General features: G+C 39.6%; 1 protein-coding gene across 11 annotated transcripts in view; it reads right to left on the bottom strand.

Moving 5' to 3' along the window:
- Positions 1 to 23441, bottom strand: part of tpd52l2b (tpd52 like 2b) — a 28391-nt gene extending 4950 nt beyond the window's left edge. For 2 of the 11 annotated variants that reach the window (XM_044351244.1, XM_044351245.1), the window contains exons 1-7: positions 23175 to 23441; positions 19071 to 19228; positions 18744 to 18892; positions 16577 to 16636; positions 8929 to 8976; positions 4733 to 4834; positions 579 to 605 (exon numbers count right to left, since the gene is read on the bottom strand). In XM_044351244.1, the coding sequence (XP_044207179.1) occupies positions 579 to 605; positions 4733 to 4834; positions 8929 to 8976; positions 16577 to 16636; positions 18744 to 18892; positions 19071 to 19228; positions 23175 to 23193 (563 nt within the window). In that variant the 5' untranslated portion in view covers positions 23194 to 23441. Of the gene's footprint in view, positions 1 to 578; positions 606 to 4728; positions 4835 to 8928; positions 8977 to 16576; positions 16637 to 18743; positions 18893 to 19070; positions 19229 to 23174 lie in introns of those variants that run through there. The other 9 variants (XM_044351247.1, XM_044351248.1, XM_044351242.1 and 6 more) reach the window with 8 other exon arrangements.
- Between the last annotated feature and the right edge of the window lie 3046 nt (positions 23442 to 26487).

The following is a 26487-nucleotide window of genomic DNA, read 5'->3' as shown; positions in this document are numbered from 1 at the left end:
CACTTAAATCACCTTTCGTCCCCGTTCTGATGCTCCGTTTGAACTTCAGCTGATCGTCTCGACCACGTCTACATGACTAAATGCATTGAGTTGCCGCCACGTGATTGGCTGGTTAGATATTTGCGTTAACAAGCAGTTGAACAGGTGTCCCTAATAAAGCCGCTGGTGAGTGTTTATAATAATTCAACATGAAAGAATATTTAGGAGATTAAGGATCCATAAAATAAAGTGTTACCACAGTCCCTCTTTCTGTTTAGAGACATAAATGCAGTTCAGCATATTGATCATTAATGATGTCATAATGCGACATATAGACAGCTACCAAATGAACCCTTCTTGAGTACAGTATTATAAAACTAAACAACTACATTAAAGCAATTTAAGGGAATAAAATAATAAAGGATTTAAGGTTTTTAGTCCAAAAAAAACAGCAAAAGTAAAGCAGAAGTCAGGTATCAATAATAAAAACAGCAGAGCTAAACCTCTATGATGAGTTAATTATGTTTATCTTTTCTTTATCATCACACATTTCAGGTCACATGACTCCTGGATGTTATAACAGGACATGTTAGTCTTACCTAAAGGAATTAGAGAAAGGTAGAGCTCTGCAGATCAAAACCAAGGCAGCGTTAAAAAAAAAAAAAAAGAAAGAAAAGAGAGAGGAGAGAGAGGGTGAGCCAAAAGCAGCAGCAACACAAAAACAAACCAGACAGAGACGACACACAGCTGACATACAGCTCTGTTATCAGCGGGAGGGATCGGATCAGGAAGAAGGGGAAGCAGCGATGTGTTTGCTGTGTAACCAGGAGGCACCAGCACATCTGATTAAAACTGTCTGATGTTCATGTTTTCTGGTCTTAAACACAGGTGAGAGTTTGTTTCACAAGTGAACTGACGTCTGAATGTTTCCTCGTCCTGCTGTGACGTAAGTTGAATGAAATAAAGTGAAATTAAATTTTCTTAATATTATGGTTTTATTTTAATAAATCAAATCATCTCTCTATTGGAAACTTAAGTATTCAACAGTATAGAAACATTTAATAAATGGTTTAAAACACACTATCATGTAGTTAGAAGTTATTTGTGAAGCACCTTTCAACAACAAGGTCATTCAAAGTGCTTTATATAAAACATAAACAGAAAATAAGCTACATAGAATAAGACAGATTGAATACAGGGTTCCCACATCTTCTTAAACATCAAATTCAAGGACTTTTCAAGGACTTTCCAGGCCTAATTCCCTCAATTTCAAGGACCCGACACGGCATAGTTTGAGACGCGGATCAAGGTTAAATCCTGTTACAACACAGATTTATTATAATGAGAATTAGCAGGTTTAATAGAAGCTCAGCAAAATAATATTCTGTTCTTGCACTAAATATATAAATTCAAGCACTTTCAATGACCCGTGTCTGTTTATGTCTGCTCTCAAAAACTTTCAAGGCCTTGATTTTTTTTTTTTCCTCTCAAATTCACAAACTTTGAAGGATCTTTAGGACCAGTGGGAACCCAGTGAATAGCAGTGTGAGATACATACATACATAAAGTGTTTATTACAATATTTAACTATTATAACTTATATAATTGTCTCTATATTATTACATCTGTGTTTTACTTTACTGTCAGATTTTGTGACAATATTGTCAATTAATAAACACTTATATCTGCTAACAACTACTACAGTGTGTTATAAACCATTTATTAAGTGTTAATATTCTGTTTATTGATGCTAAACAGAAGGACTTAAAGGAAACTTTTACCAAAGTGTTTCAACTTTAATCTGAATAAATATCTCAAAGTACTTTGATCTCTGGATCCATTTAAGTGATTCTATCAATCACAAATGTTTGATGTTATTGTTTCTTTTTGATGAATGCTGACTGACTGTCGCCTGTCAACATCTGAACTGTGAAAAATATAATTTTCCTTTTCAACAACTGCTGAAATCAGCTTCATGCACTGCAACACTTACTGTGAACTCTGTCTGAGTAAAAAGAGACAATTTGATCTAATTTCTCATATAAATGTGTTGTTCTCTCCTTCTCACTTCTACTGTTTCAGTGCGTGTAGTTAATGTGTTTTTGGGAGGATTTTATTACAGACAGTGAGGAGACTGAGCAGAGGTGAAGTTGTGATCCACAGTCAGAGTCTCGACCTCTAAAACAACGGCGGTGCTGCAATTAATGCTTTAAAATATCCAAACTACAAAGTTTTAGTATCACAACCTGCAGAAGAAATAAATATATATATCTGGGAGTAAATGAGGGACAAACAGAATGAATAGTTGAGCTGCAGAGGAAAGACTTTAAATAAAGTAAAGTAAAACATGCAGGGACGGACGAGGCAGCAGCATGAAGATACATCAGTGGGAAACGTTTCATGAGAATCTAATGAGCAACAGTGATGAACATTTGTCAGCACACTGCAAACACACACGCACACGTGCACAGGCACACACACACACACACACACGCACACACAGGCATGAAGAGCAAATACTAATTATGGGCGACTAAATGGAGACGTTCCTATAATGACGGACGGTTGTGTTAGAAGCAGCAGACAGTGATGAGACGAGCTGGTAGTTGATGAGTCTATTTGTTATTCTTGATCTAAATGACGTCTCAACCTTTAATCACACTCGATGAACTTCTCATTTATCAATTTAACTCTTTCTAAACGACTCGACCGTGTCTCGTTAATATTCTTTTCTCGTTTTTTGGTGAGTCTGAGCTGTGAGGTTCTTGTGAGGTGTGATTTCAGGGTGAGTAACGGTCTACATCAGAGGTCTCCACAGGTCCTTTCTAATACTGATTCGATAATTGATTCGGGACCAGAGTCAGGCCGGCCGGGTCCAAATCTCATCCTGTTTAGTTGGTGTTGATTTGTCTGATCCCCGAGAGGATCCGAGCGGACTCTCATTATGAATGTAGACTGAGAGTAATCTGGTTTTTAAGGGGAGAGTTTGAGTTGCAGGAGAAATTAAATGTATTTCTGTTCTTTTCAACAGCGGCTGTGTTTGTTCTGTCAGCTGCGTTTTTGATTGGACCAGACCAGACCAGACCAGACCAGACCAGACCAGACCAGACCAGACCAGACCAGCTGGGACTCTCCTTGGGTCACTTTGAGACCGGCTCCCTTTATTGAAGATTGACTTTAATTCAGATAAGTTTCCTATGTGTTGGTTTAGGACCTGTGAAGACCTCCAGTCTACATCACAGGAATGCTATCTAAACATACAGACATTAGGGATACTAACAATCCTTTTCACTATTGATTGATCTACCAATTATTTTCTCCATAAACAGATTAATCATTTGGTCAACAGAATGTTGGCAAATAACATTCTTTAGTCCGACAGACTAAAACCCAAAAATATTCAGTTTAGTATCACAGAGGGATAAAAAACACAGAATAAATTCACTTTTAAGTGGAAATTTTTGCCATTTTTTCTAAAAAAAAGTCAACTAATTTATTAATCAATGAACTGTTTGAGCTTCCTCTCTAAAGATGTCATTTCACATACTTCAATTTTAAAAACATCTGCTACTTTTAAACACATATCAGAGGATGTTTCTTCTTCTTTGAAAATAAAAGATGTAAATCTCTAAATGAAAAACTATTCTTATCTTTACTTTCTACAGATGGAAAACAAATGAAATCCTGTTGAACCAAACTAAGTTAGTAAAGTTAGTAAAAGGATCTTTCTGCCTCTAAAGTTGTCCAATAAACAAACCAAAATGTTCTACTGGTTATCTACAGAACTACTGGTCGAGGTTAGTAGAAGAAGAAGAAGAAGAGACGAGTTCAGTGCTACAAGAACAAATGAGCAGTGACACAGCAACAAACTGATGATGATGATGATGATGTTTAGATGCTTCCTGGTGAACATCAGTATGAGAAGAGGAAAGATGAAGATGTTCACATGGAAGCTTCCTGCAGGGCTGCAGCTGATGATTATTTTCATTATAAATTAATCTGCCAATTATTTCCTGTATTAAATCAATTAGTTGTTTGTCAAGTCAGTTTTATTTATATGACAACAGAGCTGTTTTCACATAGAGCAGGTCTATACCGTACACTTTAAATTCTTCTTCTTCTTTGGTCTATAAAATGTCAAAAAATGGTGAAAAATGTTGATCAGTTACCCAAAAACTCAAGATGCAGCTTGAAATGTCTTTTTTTGTGCCGACAGTCCAGGAAATATTTATATTTAAGAAGCTTGAACCAGAGAATTTTGGCATTTTTTCTTAAAAAAAAACAATTAATCGATCATCAAAACAGTTGGCAATTAATTTTCTGTAGATGAACTAATCAATTAATCAGTTCTAGGGCTGCAACTAACAATTATTTTCATTATAGATTAATCTGCCAATTATATTCCTGCTTAATCATTTGATCTATAAAATATAAAAACATAAATACACCCAAAATATTGAATTTACTATAATGGAAGACCAACAAATGCACATTTGAGAGCCTTAAACCATCAAATATTTGGCATTTGTTGCATAAAATGTACTTAAACTATTACTAAATTATCAAAATACTTGTTAAAGTTGTGAATCTAAATCAGTGCAGCTCTAAACGTGTCTCCCTGCGTCACTCTGCTGTCCCAGAATAAAAACGGATCTGTCGTAATGATACCCCAGTTTGTGTTTCAACTCCGTCCACTCATTTGTTCTTGTAGCTTCGCCAGAGTGTCGGCCATTTTGGCTCCGCGGCATCCTACCTCATGTCTCCCAGTCTCCTGCTGATGGCCGTGCCCACTGTGGTGAGAGCTGCACTGGTCTTCTGTCCCGCCTGGGAAAGAGTCTCCTGAGTCTTTTTGTATCTGGATGGAGGGATGGAGGGATGGAGGGATGAAGGAAAGGTGGGAGGAAGGACAATGGAAAGAGAACAATGGAAGAAAAGAGGACAGATGGTAGGAGTGGAATAAAAGGGGGAAAGAAAAAAAGGAAAAGGACGGATGGACAGCAAGCAGAAAGACAGAAAATAGTGCAGAGAGAAAAGCAGATGGATGGGAGGAGGAAGAGGAAGGAGGGTAAAAAAAAAAAGAAAAGTAAATTAGACCATTTGACCACAGCAAACACAAAGACCAAAAACAAACAGTGATTTCAGTTACGGCTCAACTTTGACACAGAAATAACATTCAGACGTTACAGGAATCTAAACCACAAACACCAAGAGGCTGCAGTTATTTAAAGAAAGAACAGCCAGCAACCTCCTGTTTCCCTTCTTCTTCTCTTCTTTTTTTAAAAAAAATGTACCAACATTTGTGTGATGCCCAACCTGAATATGACAGCTTACATTCATTTACAGAGATTCCTTTTTTTGTTTGTTTGTTTTTTTCCAGCATCTACTGCGTCTGAGGAGAATTAGCTCCTATTAGCAGAAACCCATCATCATCAGTAGTGATTCAGCATGTCGAGAGGATGAGACGGTGTGACTGACGCTTGTTTGTTTCAGTGAACAACGGAAGAAGCTTCATGATGCTGAAAATCAATAGCAGACATGAACCGCATCCATTAGGCTGCGGAAATATGTCCAGATCCACAATATGAATGTTTTTAATGCACATTAGGAGAAGGAAACAATCACTATGATCTGTATTAGGGACGTCAACGCTCTAGGTTAATCTGCAGACTAGGGTTGGGCTCTGAACTCGTTACTTCAGGTTCGTCGGGTACCTTGGAGGACTGAGAGCAACTGCAGCCCTGAAATAAGTTTTAAAAGCACGATTTATTTCTTTTTTTTTGATGAATTATGATATTAAACAACCTGTTTTTTGTCTTTAACTGTCGCTGTCTCACTTTTGTCAATTCTCACTTTTTGCTGTTGCTACGACAACATGACAGAGGCAAGAAAGACACCGTTAAGAGTTCAATGTGCCTCAAACTAAAGCTGCATCTAACAATTATTTTCATTACTGATCAATCTGTTGATTATTTTCTCGATTAATTGATTAATGTTTGGTTTATAAAACGTCCAAAAATGGTGAAAAATGACAAATAAGTGTGTGACATTCTCAAATATCTTTTGTCCCGACCAACAGCTAGCAAAGATATGTTGTTTTCTATCACTGAAGAATAAACAAACCAGGAAATGTTCACATCTTAGAAGCTTTTTCCTAAAAAAAACAATGACTCAAAGTGATTATTCAATCATCAATTGTCAACCCATTAATTGATTAATCGTTGCAGCTCTGCTTTCAAATAAAGACGGATGTATAAAATGTCATTAAAGCACATCTAAAAGTTTCAAATGGCAACACATGAAAGCAGAGAGAAAAGGCTGCCGTCAGAGAGCAGACAGAGACGTGACGAACTGCACAGATCAGGATAACGGCGACACTTCTGGACAGAGACTCTCCTCAAAGGTGTAGCGAGGAGCGAGGGCGGGAAATTAACTGTTTAAAACGTGAAACATCTACCAGCCTACTGACAGATAAATGTTCAAATTCACCAGCCGCTCAGTTACTTTCATATTTAACCATCGGTCGGCCGGCGGCTGGTGTTAATGTCCCACCCTGGGTGTAGCACTCGCGTTTTAAAAGGGAAGGAAGTCGTGTTGTTAGGATGAGAAGAAAGAGAAGTTCAAACCTCCGTACATCTAACCAATCACAGTGCAAGTTGTTAGTTTTGGAAAGATGCAAAAAAAAAAACCACAGTTTCGATGTCAGTTTCGATGTTGTTATTTTCTGCTAAAGCTAAAAAGAAATGGCTCCAGACAACCTTCACGGAAACACACACACACACACACACACACACACACACACACACACACACACACACACACACACACACACACACACTCAGATCAACTTCTAATAAACTGATATTGTTATGAAACACAATGCTGCAATGTTCTAACAGACAGGAAACATTTATTTTCAGGGTGAAGAGAAGGACGAAGGCTATTTTAACAAGAACAAGTGGATGAAATCATCCATCTTAAAGTAGAACAACTAAGTAGATTTTGTCATAATGTTCGACTGAAGCTGCTAGAAACAGAGAATCAACTTGAAAGAGAGAATCTCAGTTTCTCTCAGCGGTAGTTTGACTAATGAGTGTTTTATGTAGCAGTCTGGGTGTGGTGGACCGCAGTTTGCTCAGCTGGGGGACCAGAAAGCTTCCAGTGAGCTGTTGCAAAATACTTGTTAAGATAAAATCTAGAAACTCACCTCAAATTTAGACTTCTTCATGTATTAATGATTACTGATCAGTTTAAAAAGGAAGAGAAAACAAAGGCGTCATTTAGCTAAACGGAGCATGAGACGTTCCTCAGGTTAGAATCAAGATCTTTTATCTCTTTTTTTTGGTTTTCAACTGCCAACAAACATCGATTCAAACTGAAACTGAGTATCTCAGTGATGTTGAACCGCTACGGGCCGTCTTTGGTTTTAGTACATTCCTGTTGTCTGCACTCTGAAGAGCTTCTGTTTACTCTCGTCTGGATATTTCTGCTTCCGAGTGTTTCACACCAACAACTAAAAAAGGATTTTTAGGCCCTAAAGCTGGTTCCAGTCCGCCAAAACAAACCAGGTTGAGATTACCGCAAATAACATATTAAGAGTAATTTTACCACCAGCTGAAAAAAAAAAAACAATCTGCAGTGGTTGAAGATGTCACCTTGATGCAATGATGCACTCAAGTGTGTCTAAAATCACTTCCTGTTTACTATGTAGTAGATTTACTGTCCGTCCATTTTATTTTTTGTCGTCGCCTGGGAAACCACTGGTCGCGTGGCTCCGTTAAGGAGTATGTTTGCGTAGCGAGCGGGAAAGAGCGAGGGACAGAGAGATGACGGTGGATGCAAGCGGAGCAGAGGAAAAGGTTAGTAGTAAGTTATCAGTCTGGCAGTAAATATACAGTACAGACTACAGTGTGTCAGTTAATAAATGCTAGAAAGTCACGTCTGTTGTTTCCCCAAATGCTGGAAAAGTAAAGGGGGTTAGCTCCAAAGTTAGCAACAATGGGTTAGCATAACCTGAAGATGCTAAACAGAGAAATACAGAACATAGAAATGTGTGGCTGCTGAGTTTACTGTGCACTCTGTCCTGTTACATGCTAACTGTCTCCCAGCTCCACCTTCATTCTTAATGCTAAGACACCAGAGCGGTATCGACCTTCTCAACACACTCTAGCATATTTCATATTTTATCCTTTTAGGAAAGTAGATAGAAGGAAAGTTAGCCCGTCAACAGGAAACCACTCGAGCAACCGGATGAAACAAGTCGAGCTGTGTGGTCAAACTACACCTGCTAATATGTGCAAAAATACACACAAAAATGCACAAACATACTCACTCAAAATACATCCAAAAGCAACCGACAGCCAAAAATAAACACACTCACTGGCTTATTATATGCACATACAAAAAAACACACACACATATCTTAGGTAAATGCCAACATCCTGATCAGCTGAGCCACTCAAACACACAGCGAGCAGATGGTTCACAAAAGCTGAGCAAATACAATTTTGGATATAAGCCGGTGTGGCGAGAACCAGCACACGCACACACGACTGTGTCCGTCAAAATGGCCGACCTTCCCCACTTCTGAAGTTAATAACCGTTTCATCAGAAATCTGAACCATCTGGTGGATCCAGACGGTAGAAAAAAATTTGCTATTGTTATTTATAGATGAACACGTGCTAACGGCTAACCCTTGACAGAAATGTTCTTTAATATGTTAGTAGTGAAATATTACTAAATTCAGCCGCTAACAGACCCAACAAACAAACATCTCTACTGCGACACCCTCATCACCACAGCAACAAATAAAAAAAAACAACAAAAAGGAAAAAGCTCGAACAGTCAAAGCTCCCCAAACCAAACTTTAAAAAAAAAAAAAAAAAACTTAGCTCATCTACAAAAAAAAACAAAACAAAACAAGAACACAAAAGAGAAAGGGGTCAACTCACGCTTCAGAGTGGGTAATGTCATCCAAAGTGGCTGAGGCAGACAGATATCTGAAGACACAACAGCAGGATAATGATAACAGGGAAGAGACACACACACTCACAATACAGTACAGTAGAACACAGTAGAGACTTCAATAGAGTCATTTTACAACTTCCATAACAACTCCTAACCTTCATTTAAGCTGATGTAGTTGTAAAAGGTTCACAGGTGAAATGACAGCGTTAAAAACACAATATAATGTAAAATCATAGCAGTGATGCCATTAAAGATAATTCAATACCTATTAAATCCTACAAATAATCGTTTCCTTTCAGGAGCCGAACAAAACAGTCAAGCATAAATCTGCTCCTCATCGTTTAAATGGGAAGAACAAAATTAATATAAACTTTAAGAGGACAGTTACAGAATATTAATGTGAGATTAGATTTTGTTCTGCAGAATATTAAATATATGACTCACAAAAAATGAAGTCAATGTGGTGGGAAACTGTTTAATGCTCCTCTAGAATAAAATAAAAATGAAAAACAACATGTTTCTCCAAAACATGTGAGAATCTACCAGTTTATGAATAGATGTTCAAGTTTATGCTGATATTTTATAAACAAATATTGCATTGAAATGGAAAAAGAGTAGAGCCAGCGATCCATATTCCTCAACCACTTGTGTATCTACTAGTGATGTGCAGAGAGCCAGCCAGTATTTGTATTTGTTGAGGCAGCAAAATTATTTGTATTTGTATTCGAATAAAAGTGGAAAGAGGCTTAAAAATCCTGTTTTTGTTTTTATTACGCTTTTAATTTTAGAAAATTAAAGTGTTACAATAAGTGTTCATGAATAAACTACCTTATGAAGGAGGTTTTGAACTGGAGTCTCCCAGATCATAGATGACTGTGCTGACAACTGAGCTAAAACTTTATTCATCACCTCATTGCAGGCAGACCTCTAACTAACAAATATTTTTAAAAATATTTGTATGAAACAAATATTCGTTTAAAAAAAAAAAAAAAAAAAAACGCATTATTTTTGCTTTGTCGAATAATGTATTTGTATTCGGGCACACCCCTACTATCTACTTGTATCAACTGTAGACTCTTAATAACATCATGAATCAGTAAACTTTAAGACTTAAACCTGCATTAACTGATTATTTTTGTCCGTTTGGGGGGCAGTGAACACAACACTGACACATCATCAGCTTTTAAGCTGATATGTTGAACTTGATAGCGACGTTATCATTCATCTGGAGTCGTGTTTCTGTCCATCTGGTGGATATAAATCCAATATTCACTCTCTTTTATCTCTGTTTTTGCTCTCTGTCAACTCCTGAGGGAAATATCTGGCTCTTTAGCTGCTAAATGCTCCACTATGTTCACCAGCTAAGTCTACAGCTAACTGTGTCTGTTTGCCGTTTGGTGCTGAGCAGGTAGTGTACAGTGGCTTTTTTAGGGCTTTTTCTCTGTAAAACAGCTGCCTGCTGCGGCCGAAAACGACACTATGAGAGCGCTGAGAGTCACTGATATTTGTACACACTGTCATTTATTGTGTTATTATGAAAAATATCAATTTTAACCGCTTTGAGTCTTTTTATTTTAGCTCTTAAATTCATAATTTAATAATGTCTGGCAGTATAATACGTTATTGAGCTAGATGTTAGTGGGTGTTAGTGGCGTTTTTTGTTTAAATAACCATCTTTAAGACATATAAACAAGATAGCAAGGACAGGTATGATTTTTACAGAGTATCATAAATATAAAGCTATGAGTGATGTGGCTACTTTGCTTATAAGTCTCAAGTGTTTTGGGAGAGCAACTCTACTTTTCCTGACTGACCTGATTTAGAAAGAAACTGCCCATCACAACATGAGTATCAGTGTCTGCTGATAACAGACATTGATTTCCTTGCAGCTCCTACAGCAAGTATTACAAGTAACTGTTCGGCCAATTTGTGTGTCTACATCAGTGTGATAAAGAGCAGACAAGTCAATCCAGTTCAATTGTACAGGAAGTTGGGAGGGCAAAGGGACTGTTAGTGGAAATGCTGAAGCTTGAAGCAAAGAGTGGACGGGGGAGGAAACCAGTCCGATAACTTAACTCTCAAACACAAAACAGGTTAATAAATCAAAACACCAGATAGCACAGCCTATTCAGGATTAGCAACAAAGCAAGCTTACACACACTTTCAAACAAACACACACACACACACACACAGTCCTGCCTGTATGGCATCTAGGAAAAAAAAAAAAAAAAAGAGAGGAAGTGTGTTTGTGCTGAGGAAGCACAACCAACACAACACAAGAATGACGGGAGGTCTGACTTAACAGCCATCTGGTGGAGGCTTTCATCCACCGGAGAGAGTGTGTGTTTGAATACTGGAGATCATAAGACTCCACGCACGAACACTATGAATGTAGTGTAAACAGCTTCAAGTCCCCCTCCAGTCAAAAAATGTGTTGGTTGGTTTTTTTTGCAGCATAGGTTGCAAAAAAACCCCAAAAAACCAACACACCGCTCCTTTATTTCCATGTCTTCTACATGGATCATCAACGGGTGAGGATGCTGGTTTTATGCTAGCTTCATGTAGCTTTAGCCTCAGTCTTTTAGCCTGATATCATGTATGTAGCCTTCAGTTTCAGCCAAGCAGCAAACTCTGGGGCTGTAAAATTAAGCCAATGCGGAAGTGCCAAAAACTGCAGTTCCTTGAATGGCCACTTGAGGCTCCAAAAGCGAGTCAATCCCCATAGACCTCCATGTTAAAATGCCCAACTTTACAGCAGAAATAAACATGTTTACAGCCTGGTCTCTGTAGCTAATTTCCCCTTTCATGACAACTGTACGGGGGGTGAATTTTTGTATAACTCACCCGTTTAAATGTTATTAAGTTGTAAAGTTATGCATAATGAAGGACATGGCTGCTTCGAGTGACAGGTGGCTTGTTTCAGCCAGTCCACCCGCCTCTTTGCCCATTTTTGATTGGCTGGGAGTTAGGCAGAGTCACGCACCGCCAAGATGGCGACGGCCGGAGCAGCTCAATTTGAGCTTCAAAACCGCTCTTCAGAAACCAACGGGTGACGTCACGGTAACTACGTCCATATTTTTATACAGTCTATGGTTTCAGCTTTAGCTTTATAGAGTTTTTAACCAACACATGGAGCTAATGCTAATTAGCTGACTAGCTATGATAGAAATCTCAGAATTGAGATGTTTTGCTTTTGTCTGTCTGCAATCAAAGATGACTAAGAATTTCAGGTGTTAAATCTGCCAATGTGAACTTACAAAAACCATGTAGATAGAATAGAAAAGCCAGACTCATAAATGATCTCATAGCACTTAAGATGCCAAAAAAATAAAATAAAAGATGACCTTGCAGATAGCAGGTGTAGATTATTTCTCCAGATTTGATACAACTTATGTAAGTTTCCCTGTGCTACAGTAAGTGGAGACGGCTCTCCTTGTGTACCGCTCTGCTCCAGACAAGGCTGTTCTCTATATCCTGACTAACATCAGCACAATGCTGCTTACTGTACAGCACAGTGACTTCATACATAGCAAACCCTGTCACACACTACACCCTGTCTGTCCACTTTATTTGTTTCCCAGCAGGAGAGAAAACACACACATATATTTGAACAGAAACAGGGTTTTCTGTCTCTTTAACATTTAAATATGTGTGTAGAAACATTTTTTTTGTGTCTCTACCTTCTTCGTTAAGTATTTATTTTTGAGAAAGAAGAAGCAAAGAACCAGCTGACCCGACAAAAAAGAAGAGAGCAAGATTAGCTGCGAGTATTGTTAGTAAGAGAAGAGATTTCATTTCTGAATTTTGGTTAATTTAATGACATGCTGTCGCTAACGGTGTTTGATTTTTCTGTCATGCTAATAAAGTACATAAACCGAAGTGAAAATTGGGTTCATCTGCTGACTGATTCTCTCCACCCACTCCAGTTTTCATGGCAACCCTCTGAGAGTCTTTGTGCCTCCAACATATTCATAATTCATAACCCATTTATTTCTTTGTTTAGTTCGGTCCATCTCTCCCCCCCCCTCTCTCTCGCTCTCTCTCTCTCTCTGGACATCACGTGTCATGTGACTTAGCAAAACACCGTCTCTTTCCCCTTCCTCCCTCCCTCCCTCCCTCCCTCCCTCCATCTCTCTCTCACATTCCTTTCCTTTCCTCCCACTCGTTCCTGCAGCAGCAAGTCTGAGTCGCTCGTCTGGTCGCCAGGCACGGCCAGGGCGCATGCCTGTGTGTGTGTGTGTGTGCACGTGGGTAAGAGATAGAAAAATGCTTTTCCTGTACTGTGCTGTGCTTAGGATTGTGTGTGTGTGTGTGTGTGTGTGTGGGGAGGGGTTGGAGGGGGAATGAACCAAGACGAATATGCCAACTGTTCCTGCATTTCTAAGCGAATATGTGTTTGTTATAATCCACATTTATTCCGGCTATGATGTGGGTTGAACGCATAACTAGAAACCGAGACTGATATCGTGAGAAATGTGTGAACTGACATGAGTGCGTATTTTTGTGTGAGGAAGTGAAACAAACCTACCGAGACTAGACTGCACCTGCCACTTGTGTGTATGTGTGTGTGAGTGTGAGTGTGAGTGTGTGGGTGTGTGTGTGTGTGTGTGTTTGGGTGTGTAAAAGTCAAGAGACGGTGTCAGTCGGCGGTGTCACCCTGTCAGGTTAGACTAACTAGCTGAGTGAGCTTGCCAATCCAGTTCATTTCAGAAGCGGCCAAACGGAAAATTCCATTAGCTTCAGACCTCACAGCAACAGCAGCCTGGTGGAAACGGGCAGAAAACTCGCCAATTTAATGTTTTTCTTGACACCTACAGAGAATCCCCCCCCCCCCCCCCCCCCCCTTAGATTCTTTCAGCAGCCACACAGAACCATCTTGAACATTTCTATCTCAAATCAACTCCTGCGAAAACTTTACCAACTCAGAAAAACTTCACTAAGACGTCAGAGTTCCCCCCCTTCTGTTAATTGCCGTCTCTGGTTGTGAAGCTAATTTGTTCTGTTGACTTTGGGGGGACAGTTGTAACTGACTCATGTGTGACCTGCAGGTGCGTTATCTCACTGAAAGTCGACCAATATGAACAAAAACAGTCGGCGATACATTTTCTGTCAATCTACCAATCGATTAATCGTTGCAGCTCCGTTTCCCCCCCACAGTATTTTGTAAAATACCCGCGGATACGAGCGTCAGTCGAAGCTTTGGGAAAGGAGTTCAATTTTCTTTATCTTCATCACGAACTAAATACCGAACCTGCAAAATATCACTGGAAAAAAAAAAAGACACAAAAACAATTAGCAATGAGTGCAAGTCACCGCTTCCTTTACTAGTCAGATCTGGCATCTCCTTCAACTCCGGTTATTATGTCATTACATAGTTTCTATTTTTCCCCCCATCGTGTGCCACAATTGATTTCATTTTGCCTCAGGCTGAAATCATTGTGTGTGTGTGGGAAACCATTACCGGCGTGTGTGTGGCCTAATGGACTCTGATTTTCGACATATAAATGGTTTAGTGCCATCTATGTAAAGACGTACCAGAGTGCAACAGTCTCTTGATAAAAAAGGTGTTGACCTGCTAAAAGCTACCAGACAAACTAAGACTCATGGCTGTTTTATCATATAATCATACAATAAAACAAAAGCCTTGAGTATTAATTCTAAACCTTTCCTTTGCATGAAACTCAACTCCTACCCTCATCTCAGAGCTAAGAAAACATCCTTGTGATGATCTGTTTTTGTGAAGCAAAGACAACAACAACAACAACAACAGTGTCTGTTTTCAGCGTGTCCATTGTTAATAATAAAAGCAGGGAGGAAGCGTCTGAATAAGCTAAAAATATGAAAGAATGTTGATTCGGAAAGGAAGCGGAGAAGAGGACATGTGTCATCATTTCTGGATGGAAGAAGAGAAGACGTCTGACCCCTGGGAGAGGAAGTAAAAAAACCAAGAAAGACGATACTGAAAGGAGAGAGAGAGAGCCACGACGACTGAGGAGAGAAATACAGAAACTTACAGATAAAAGGATATAAATAGAGAATGATATATGTGTATTTTATAAAAGAAAAGTGACAGACAGGTAGTTCTACTTCTGTCAACTTCCATTAAAGAAACGCTGCCACGTCTCCAACCTGCTGTCTCGACCTAAAGCACCGCCTCTTTATCAAACACTGAAAAAGGTGAGCGGGAGGCCACAGAGGACAAGCACAGATTCGGGTGAAATAGTTATGCAACTCAGACTGCAGTGGTTAGGACACAGACACACGCCAAATCCCACTTCAGTGCTACAAGTCTAGCCACATATGCAACAGGATCCTGACGGCAGCAGGATCCAGAAGCTACAGTAGAGAAAAGCTCCTCAACAAGGTCAAAACACTTTCAAACATAATAGCAAATCCATCAGATATCAAAATTGACTGTATACGTTATCACAGTTAAAGGAAATACTAGGGATGCACGATATTATCGGCATGTCATCGGTATCGGCCGATACAAGCTCTAAAATGAAATATCGGCATCGGCCCGAAATTAACATTTTCTCCCTGATGGTCCCGGTGCTTCACTCAGCTGCCCGTCAGACCAGCTGCTTCTTCTAGCAGAGGCTAGCTGGTTGTGCTTCCCTCCGGTCATGCTGCGGCTAACGCTCTGCTAGCCTCTCAGCTAACGTTAGCACTGAGCCCCGGTTTGTTATTCAGGTTAAAGTGGGAAGAAGCAGCTGATCTGACAGGCAGCTGAGTGACTGAAGTGCAGCCTGGGGAGGAAGCTCCGGGACCGTCAGGGTAAAATAGTCCACGGAGGAGCTGCCATGTTCGGCTGCACAGATAGGAAACACTTCGGCTGACTGGATGTACCACTCTGTTTGGTTTATAACGGCGGTTGGCAACCAGCGTATTAGGTGCATTACCTCCACCTTCTGCTCCAGAGTGTGGCCCAGAGATTAAATCCTACACATTAATCCTGTCTGTCTAATAAACTCAAAGAAAACTCTACTGCTCCACCAACTTGGCAGGTTCATTAAAGTTTTAATGCTGAACTCCTGAACTCCAGTCTTCCTAAGTTCTTCCTTCATATATTGTCTTTCTTGATCATACTTAGTACAATCTATGCTTGCATGCATAATAGTCTCAGCCAGCTGGAAAAAAAAAAGTGCATATATCGGCATCAGCAATCAGCCACAATGAGTTGGAAATATCGGCAAAAAATCCAATATCGTGCATCCCTAGAAAATACTGCTGGTTTTGGTCTCCTTCCAGTTTTCTCACTCTCTTGTGAGAGTTGTGTCGCTTTATCACATCTGGAACAGAAATCTATTAATCTTCAACCAACTCAACTGTGTTCTGCAGATTAATATAAACTTATTTGAGCACCATCATCATGTAACGAGTGTCTCTCCTTCATCATGAGCAAAACGGATAAACAGACTCCTACCAGACACGAAGTTAAACACCAACTGTTGAAATGTGAAGTGTTTCTCAAACATGGTTAGAAGGTGAGAGAGAGGGGAGGGAGGACAGAGGATGGACAGAGAGTGTTTGAGTGAGTAAAAGTGAGGGAGCGTGAGAGAGCAAACACTGCAGAAGCCCAGACATCACTGGCGAGCGAGCGAGCGAGCAGCAAACAGTGCGTGGACTCACAGATCCGAACTGGTAACTCTTTCACTCCACTCGCCCAGTTTCTCAGTGGTTCTCACATAGCTAGAAACAGGAGACATGAGGGTGTTACGCTGTAGAGGTTCAGCAAAAGGACTCACTCAAAAAGCAGGCTGGCTCAAAGAGGAGGCCGAGGATCAGATTAAATGGTCTTGATAATGTAAAAAGAACTTTATGATTGTCTTTTCTCCTGCTCTCGTTAGTAAGGGTCGAAACGCAGGCTGCTGTTGGGAGATTCATGGAAACATTCACCAAAGTCACACTGTGAGGAAAATCTGATTAGTTAGAACCTTATTCACCAAGAAATTAGTACAAATCACAGTTCTGTGCAAGTGAGCAGCTCGGTTAATCAATAAATAATCGCTAATTCAGTGTTTCACATTTAAGGATGACTCAGCGAAATGGAACAAACTAAAATCTGATCCGACGCTCAAATTGACGCTTTAATTCTCTCCTTTTGTTTGTCTGACTTACTGGAACAATACATCACGAAAAAGGTACATAACAGTTTCATGATGATAGAAAGGTAATTAAAGTAGCTTTTACATGCTAATTAATGTATTTAGATGCGTCAGTTGATGTCTAACAAAGTAAAGTGTTGATATCAGATTCTAACTATTTAGTTTTATCACTTTTAAGATGCAATTTACAAAATTTTATACATTCTGTTTGTGTAAATACTGCAATATTTGCAACTGGGATATGAAAGTGTATATTAATCCTTTATTAACTTATGAAAACATTTTATGTATTTTTACCTTAAACAACACTTGTTGGACACATTAGTATGTCTCATTTAACACGTCTGATATAAACAGTATATTTTAGGTGACAAAGTGGACAGTTTATATCTCTTCATATCATCTATGAGTGATAGATTTAAGAAATCTGATCATTTATTAATTAATTTTCCTTAAATGAATGAGATTGTTTAGTCAGAGCCGACATAATTCAAGAGTCAAACCTATTAAGTCCAAACAAACCAATGAGATCAGACTTTATATTGAATAAAATACGTATAAAGATTATCGAATCCTTAGAAAACCCACTAAATAGTTTTAATAACCACTGAATGAAATGTAAAAAATGTAGAACTACGTACTTGTTCCCCAAACAAGACAACTGAAAATGTCAAGACAGATAAATATAAATTCCTGTGGACAGAAACAAGCCGTCATCTTCATAAATAAGGTGGAGTGCAATTAAGTTTGTTGTGTGCTCATCAAGATTCTTCAAAAACAACCTCCAACTGAGGTTATTAACTATGGCTGCTCAATCAATTTTAGATATTATAATTAACTGCCAAATCTGATGATGTTAAAGCATAAAAGTTCATTTCAAAAAGAACATTAATTCACAAACTGTGACCAGCTTGATTATGATCTCTTAAATATACTATAATAAAACTTTATTATACGTGACGACACTGCACCTTCACCTCCGCTAAAGTCAAGGGGGGCCCGTCTCTGATCTGCTGAGAACATTTTCAAATCATCTCAGATAATGTAAAACCTCTGTAGAAAATAATCTAAAGACTTCAGGAGCCTGGATGCGTCACCACAGGATGAGTCATTATTTGACTGGTTCTTTTAGATAACGCTCTTACTGTCTGCAGGCGGTGCTGATTCAACGGACATCCTAACGGACTGTGGTCAAAGTCATTTGTGGTAAAAAAAAAAAAATTTGTCGTAAAAAAAAAAAAAAATGTTTATAAAAATGTCTGTGATGTATTTTAGAGGGTTGTGATTTCTACAAATCATATTCAGCTGCTTCCCAAAACTGAACTGGAAAGACTGAAAATCTTTGTTTCTTCTACAGGATGATTCTCTTTTCGGGTGTTTTTGAATTGGACTCATTTTTTCTTGGTGTGATTCATTTGGGAGTTACATTTTCCCCCCCATAACCTAAAGTGATATATACTACTGTCCTGGATCGTAAAATTAAGGCAACTTCACTGAAGAACCAAAATCTAGTGATCTAGCCAGAAGTTGCATGCGATCATTTAGAGATAAATTGAATATTTTAACTTTTTAGACAAGAAAAATGAGGGCTTATTTAAAGAACTGATATCCAAAACAGTAGTTCAAGTGGATTTCTGTCTCATTTGTCTCAAAAATGTGTTAATAAATGATCCAGTCTGATTGATACATACGCGTTGGAGGTCTGTACGTCTTGCCAGCTCTTGGTGATGTTCTGCCTGAGTTCGTTGAGCGGGCTGAGGCCAAGCTTCCTCTTCAGCTCTGCGGCGTGTCTCTCTTTGGCTGACAGAACCTGACGAAGAGTGTTGATCTCCTCCTCCACCTGAAACACAACAGACCCACAACACACAAAAAGAGTCAGTCTAAGGTTCATTCCTGCTTCAGCCCTTTTCTTTTTCTAGATTCCTGGAAGTGTAATGATTTTAGCGTTACTTCTTCCTTAGCGCTTAGCGATTAGCTCCTTAATGACACAAGGTGATTTTCGGACATCCGGGCCTCACCTTTGTGAGCTCAATGCGGAGCTCTTCAGCCTCTTCCTCCGTCAGGCCCGGTGGAAGAGGGTTGGCTGAGTTCCCCACCGCTCCCTCCACCGGCACGTCAGCCAGGCTGTCTGAATGATCCACACCAAGACCCTTGTTGGGAGAGTTCAGGTTGATATCTGGAAGGAAGTGCAGGAGAGAAACAGAAAGAGAAAGTGGGGAAGGGAAAGAAGACAATGAGAAGAACAGAGGATGTAAATGAAATGGAGACAGAGTCGACAGATACAAAATGTACACTTAGCGGAGTTGTAGTTACTCAGATGATCCCTCTCAGTATCTATTTCACACACATACACACACACACACACTTAAACCGAGGCAAGGAAGAAGCTATTGTTGCCAGCAGGAGATATCCGACGGGAAGAGAAAGTGGCCATTAGCGGAGACAGGAGTCCAACCGCGCTCTGGGAGAGTAACCTAAGATCCCTCTGTCTGAGATAAACAACATCTTTCACCTTCTGAAATACAGTAACACCACCACAAACATAAACAACACAAACAAAAGCAGGAAGAAACGATTCAAAAACACTTCCAGATCCGAAGATTTATTCTACTGCTTGTGCAAACGTTACTTTATTCAGGAGGCTGTTTACAGCAACGCTGAAATATGTACTGTCAGCATTTCATCTTGCGTCATTCACCTGAGGGTACCATCATCATTTTGGCAGCTACAGAAGCTTGGCACAGCCGGAGCTGGCATGAAGGACAACAGGAGACAACAAGGGGGGAAAAAAAAAGAAAAGACAAACATGAGTCAACCGCCTGAAACACGGGGGGTAAAAATAGACTTCATGCAGTTATAGCCCGACATCCGAACATTATTTACACAGTAGGGGAACCTATTATCAAAGCTAACCTCATACTTCAAGTTGCTTACAAAACACACCCACTTCCATGCCAGAGAACAGCCGATGTATTTGAGCGTGGGACTGGGTTATCTGAGTTCACTTTTTAAGCATCTTGTACTGAAATCTTCACGCGTTTAAGCATGAAAAGAAGTTCTGATTGCCACACCGTGTTCGCCATTATTCCCACGGTATCCATGTCTAGATGATTGATGCGCACACAACAAAACACAGCAGACAACATTCATGTATTTACAACTAAATAGGACACATAATGGTGTTGGTGAGGCTGTGTGTGTCTCAGCAATGACATCCGCATACGAGCCGGGGAGGAAAAACGACACCAGCTCCACCCTCAAGGTATATTGATTCAAGTCAAGAATGATTCAGACCGGCCCGCAAAGATAACAACAGCGAGGCTGTAAACAGACAACAGTATGAGAGCAGAAAAGCCGACAGCTACAAATAGATTGTTTCTTCCTGGAGTTGAGACTTAAAAAAAAGGAAAAGACCAAATCTCAGATACTTTCTACTGTTGTCAATCTTCCTTCCAGTCCGTTCAAGATGCTTCTACTCAAAGGATAGTTGCAGATAAAGGTCAAATAATTTGCTGCATGTCACTCAAGCTGTCCGACAAGTCGGTAAACACTGTGAAATCACAGCCACACCCCGAACTTTAAAACCCAACCCTGCTGCTGTATTGCATTCTGGTTTATTTACAGCTGATACTGATGTAGAAATCGGTCTCTGTGGCTCTTCTACAATGGGGGGTTTCCCTGTATGATAGCTGGACACCTGCATAAAAATTAACAAAAACAAAAAGAAGAAATCCCCGCTTCCTCTTCTTCTGACACACACCAAAACCTGACCCTTACTGTTGGGAGTTTTGGATTAATGAAGATGTTTTTTAAGCTGATTATTCACAGGGAAAAACTAAATAATTTATCACTACAGCAAAAAAAAAGCAAAGTCATATCACAGATGACTGCATCAGTAAGTCCCCAACTCACCCCTGAATCCTATTCTCAGGTTTCACAGCATCATTAAAAAAAAAAAAAAAAACATTAATAGCAGAATCTTAATTGGACAGACATGCCCTACTTTACACCGGTTTGTCATATTTGAAGTCAGACAAATGTAGGAAACTTAAATCACTTCCTGACAGCGATCGTCCCGAGGCAGAGGAAGCGTGATACGCCACGACATGTCTATCATGTTGGCTCGCTATAATGAACTACATGATACAGTGCCGAGAGTCTCGTTAGGACATCCCCGAAGGGAATTTGCAGTCATAATGGCCGGGAGACGTATAATGAGGAATAAATATTGTGATATGAGACTTGACATTTCCTCTAGTTGTTATTATCAAAATATTGCGACATAGCTTTAACGCTGCTTTTCATGCTATTAGTTAAATTAATACATTTCCAGATGATTGTTTCATCTCAGCAACTGTATATATAGATGACCCATATGTTAGGTCACATACCCTAATTTTAGCCTTAATTAACTGCTTCATGACAGTATTGGATACACTGAATTTTTGGACCAATGTGATGACATCATATCCTTAACTAATTTGGATATTTTATTCTTCTAAAAACAGCCATTTCAATGTGATATTTTATCTATTACCATCACAATATAAAATAACATATATGTTGCTCTATTTCTCTCAGTCTGTTATGTTTCTGCCTTCAGTACAAAGTATCAGAACAAACAAGAAAGCCAATTTGAAAGAAAACAGAAAGCATGGTCAGCTATGGTTAAACAATGATAAAGCAGAAGTATTAAGTATATGTTTGAAGTTTCTTCCATCTTAAACCAACTAGATTTGTCTTGTTAAAAGAGAGTTTTCTGCTCAGCTGAAGATGGAAGTGAAGATCTGTCAATACAGATCAATAGAGGCATTGATGAAACAGCAGCTAGCATGCTAGCAACAAGGCTGTCATGACTGCTCGGTTAGTCAGCAAATCTGGCTGTTGTTAATGAATAATGTGGGATAAAGATTGACTGCAACAACATGTATGTATTCACTTTATACTTCCACTCCACTACATTTCAGAGGGAAATATTGTACTTTCTACTCTGCTACATTTATTTGACAGCTTAAGTTACTTTTCAGATGAAGATTTTGGAAGACAATGGATAATATAACAAGCTTTTAAAATACAACACATTGTTAAAGATGAAACCAGTGGTTTCCAACCTGTTTGGGCTTTTGACGTCTTACAAAAAGCAGTGTGTAGTCGGGGTCACATTTCACATGTCTATGAGTTGTTAACAGCTCCACCAAATAGTGATTTTTCCCTCTAAACTTCTCACATGCTTTCATTTCAATAAATGTTCAAATGATCCAATATTTCAGCAAAAAAACACTGATTAGAGAAAAAGTCCAAAAATGGAAAACAGATTTGAGCATCACTTTTTTAGTTTTTTCTTCTTTCCTTTCCCATCAATTATCTCACGACCCCTCAGATGTATCTGCTGACCCTTTGGAGGTCAGCAGATAAATCTGGACTAAACTAGCTAACTGTATATAAAGTAGTGTAAACTAGCTCCACCTCCAGCAGCTACAACAGTAACATGCTGCTCTAACACTGATGCTTCAGTATTAATAATCTAATGATGTCATATATAATAACATATCAGCCAGAGGGACCAAACCACTACTTTTACTGCAATACTTTAACTACATGAAGCTCATAATACTTGTTTACTTTTACTTCACTTTTCCTTGTAATGGAGTATTTTTACATAGCTGTATTTTTACTGGACTAAAGGATCTGAATGCTTCTTCCACCACTGCTGTTAACACTTGATTAGTCTTTTTGTTTACAAGCATTCAGCTCGGCTCTCGGTTTTGGGGGAAAGTGGCGGGAGCCTCACAGAGAAGATAAGTCTCTCTGATCACTTCTTGGCTGACCCACTGCCTTCAGTCCTATCAGGTTAAATTGTGTCGGGAAGTTACTGGTAACATTAGTAACACGATCCGCCTTCCTCTCCTCTGTCCCTGTCACTTACCAGCGGGCCCGTCCTGCCCTCACGGCTGCACTGCTACGACTTATTACCCTCTAAACAAACCAAACATACAAGCTAAATGCTAAAGCTACAGGCTACGTGACTATAGATTAATTAATTACAACGGTTTGCTGTCTGGTTAGCGAACAGTTGACGTATCGCTGACTCTAAGCTAAGCTACACGCTAGCTAACAATTACCTTGACTGGCGGGGTCCATGGCGTCGATTTAGAAGAGCTGGAACTCCTTTTTAGCTGGACAGTTAAACCTGACTGGTGTTAAACTGGGAGAGCAGACTGGTAACGTTACAGGGTGCGTGCGTGTGTGTGGAGATCTTCCTGGTTTTACTGAGTGCTCCCACTCGGAGAAAGTCGTCGACAGGAACAACCCAAACAGCCCAACAGCCAGCTCAGCTTAAAGAGCTTCTGTGAAGTTAACGGCAGCAGCACAAGCACTTCCGGTCAGGAGTTTCAAAATGACGTTTACACGTTCTTCTTCTTCTTCTTCTTCTTCTTCTGTTGATTTACTGGCAGAGACAACTGTAAGGTTCATACCGCTACCTACTGGATTTAAACTAAACTCTCCATATATTAAATAAAATAGCATTGGAGTAGTTGGTTGTGAGTTTTATATATGATAAATATTGAAGTTGTTGTTTGAGTAATATGTAATATTTGTTTATGTTGTTTATTTATATTGTTTATGAGAAATTTTCATGTTCATTTTATTTGTTGTTCTTGTTTTGTTTTTTGGTTGTTTTTTTTTACTTATTTGTTATGTTCAAAATAAACCTAAATGTAATATGTAATAACCCCTACTCACCTAGTTCCCACACTGTTATAACTTCTCTATTTTTCAGCTGTTTAATAGAAACCAGAAGCTTCTCTCAACAGCTGCTGCACAACTTCTCCAGAAACTCTTACAACACCCAGAAATCTCCTTGCTGCATCTACAGTTATGTTAATTTTCTCAGATTTTCTTTCTACTACAGCAGTACAGTTAATTACCAACAAGGCTAAAAACTTCACTTGATCCTTGCAAAAGCAAAACTCAGCATGCTTCCTGACTGATTTGTCCTCCTCAGCCTCTTGTCTCACATCATAACATTTACTTCCTCATGCAAAAGTCTCTTTGTAGATCTAACCCTGATTATTTCTGCCTCCCTTAGTTACTCACTTTAGACAATTATTCTTCTGTGCTGCATTATTTCCTTTGCAAAGAAGAAACTGGATCTTTCTCACAGTCTGTCTCACAATCATTCTCCCACATTTAACACATGTGGCAAAATCACTCCTACATACAAACAAACTATGATCAAACTTGCAACAACTCTTGCTCTGCAAAGGTTTGGAAACAATACTGGAGTCAGTGGAGCCTTACTGGGTACGACACGTGGTCCAGTAACACTCAGGTAAGTGCTCCAAATCAATGTGAAGCATATCAGATTTCCATTAACTACTTCGTCAAACCTCTTCATCTTAAAGCTGTCTGTCTTCTCTTTATACTCTTTAACTCTCCTTGCATCCATTCTGCATGAGACTCTTTGTCATGATGATGATGATGATGATGAATTGCTCTATTCATCATATGAAGTACTCAGATCCTTTACTTAGTCTCCCCCTCCACTCAAAGATGTGTTTTTCTTCCTGTTTCTACAGTTGGATGTTTGAGCTGCACTGTGCGTAATGATGTATGTGCAGAGTTTGACACTAGAAGACTGTTTTCATATTCATCTGCTGGAAGTGGAAAGTTTCTCTGTGCTCATTTAAAATCTGATTTTAAGGGCTGGACCTACAAGCATGATTTATGACATCACAAGACCAAATGTGAAACGAATCATTTCGTGGGGGTTGTGATCAAGCCCCCAGGAACAGCGGCGGGCTTTGAAGTCAATTTGATATAGTGGCCAAACCGCATAATTTCGACGTCACGTGATGCTATTGGGCCCAAAAAGACTTTTTCCCATAGACTTATATTGTGAGAGAGGCGTCTGTAAATCAGCGGATAATTTTTTTTGAGCATCACAACCCCCGTAAAAATGATTCGTCTCACTATCAGAATTTGATCTATTCGGTCTGACCACATTTCAACGGTCTAGAAGAGTCAAACGATTGAATTGTTTTATCCCCATTCAAGTGAGCCAGAGGGCTAAACCGGAAGTAGCCCGCTCAGCCGGCGAAAGTCGCTACTGCACTTGCTCTATGGGCCCCATGATCCCAGAAGATCCGGGTAATTTTATACCTGAACGTCAAACTTTTTTGGCTTCATGTGCCACTGAGCAATTTTCATAGGAATGAACAGGCCCTCGCCTTCAACGCTGTATCCAGTTCTCTTTATACATCCATGGTTGTGAAAAAACAAAAAGTTTATCCACCAATTTACAGCTGCTCCTTTTCCCATGATTGTGTGTAGGAAAAATTCTTTTTGGGGCACAAGAAAGACCCAGAAGTTGTCATTCCACAGTTTGGCCACTATGTCAAAATTGGCTTCAAAGCCCAGCGCACTACCTGGGGGATTGGTATCGAGGCTCCAAGCTAACATTAGCTGCTGGAAGACGTTGCCTACTCAGAGGCTAGCAAGCTCCCAATATCTGCAATCTAAGAGTTCTGTTACTTCTAGTCCCTGGGGAGAAATCAATACGTCGGGTCACAAGGATGGAGGTGAAGGGCTGGGTGGAGCACAACGCAGCAGGAAGGGGAGGGAGGAGCAGAGCGGTTTGCTTTTGAGTCTCATGCTTGCGCTAGCTTGACTCCCAGAACTTGCATATTGTTGCTTTAAGTAAAAGTACATAAGTATTAGCAGCAAAATATACTTAGAGTATTAAAGTAAAAATAGTGGTTTGGTGCCTCTGACTGATATATTATTATATATGACATCATTAGATTATTAATACTGAAGCATCAGTGTTAGAGCAGCATGTTACTTCTGGACTTTATACAGTAACTTATACATTTACTAATATGTAGTCCATCCATCCATTTTCCAACGCTTATCCAGGACCAAGTCGCGGTGGCGTCAGACTGAGTAAGGAAACCCAGACATCCTTCCCCCTGGCAACACCCTGCAACTCCTCCTGGGGGATCTTAAGGCGTTACCAGGCCAGAAGAGATATGTAGTCCTCCAGTGTGTTCTGGGTCTGCCCCGGGGGTCTCCTACCAGTTGGACAAGCCTATAAAAACCGCCAGAGGGAGGCGTCCAGGAAGCATCCTAACCAGGTGCCCAAACCACCTCAGCTGGCTCCTTTCAATGTGAATATGTAGTATTCATATTTAAGTTTGTTTTTTGTTAAACTATGCCCATAGGTTTTGCTGCACTGTATGAAGCACGGTGTAACCTGGATTTTGAAAAGTGTTCATCAGCAAAGATTATAGCTGTTTGGATTGGTCTCAAATAGTTTCACTTATTTTATATTTAACCTGGTGGTAAAAACACCATTGCATGCATTTCACCATGCATTTCCCATAAACTGTGTATTTAAACACTCACACTCATTTTAAAATATTCTGTGATCTG

The sequence above is a fragment of the Thunnus albacares genome, chromosome 5 (genome assembly GCF_914725855.1).
Source record: "Thunnus albacares chromosome 5, fThuAlb1.1, whole genome shotgun sequence".
NCBI classification, from domain to species: Eukaryota; Metazoa; Chordata; class Actinopteri; order Scombriformes; family Scombridae; genus Thunnus; species Thunnus albacares.
Note: the sequence above shows the minus strand (reverse complement) of the source record. Positions and strands in the feature narration are given on the sequence as shown.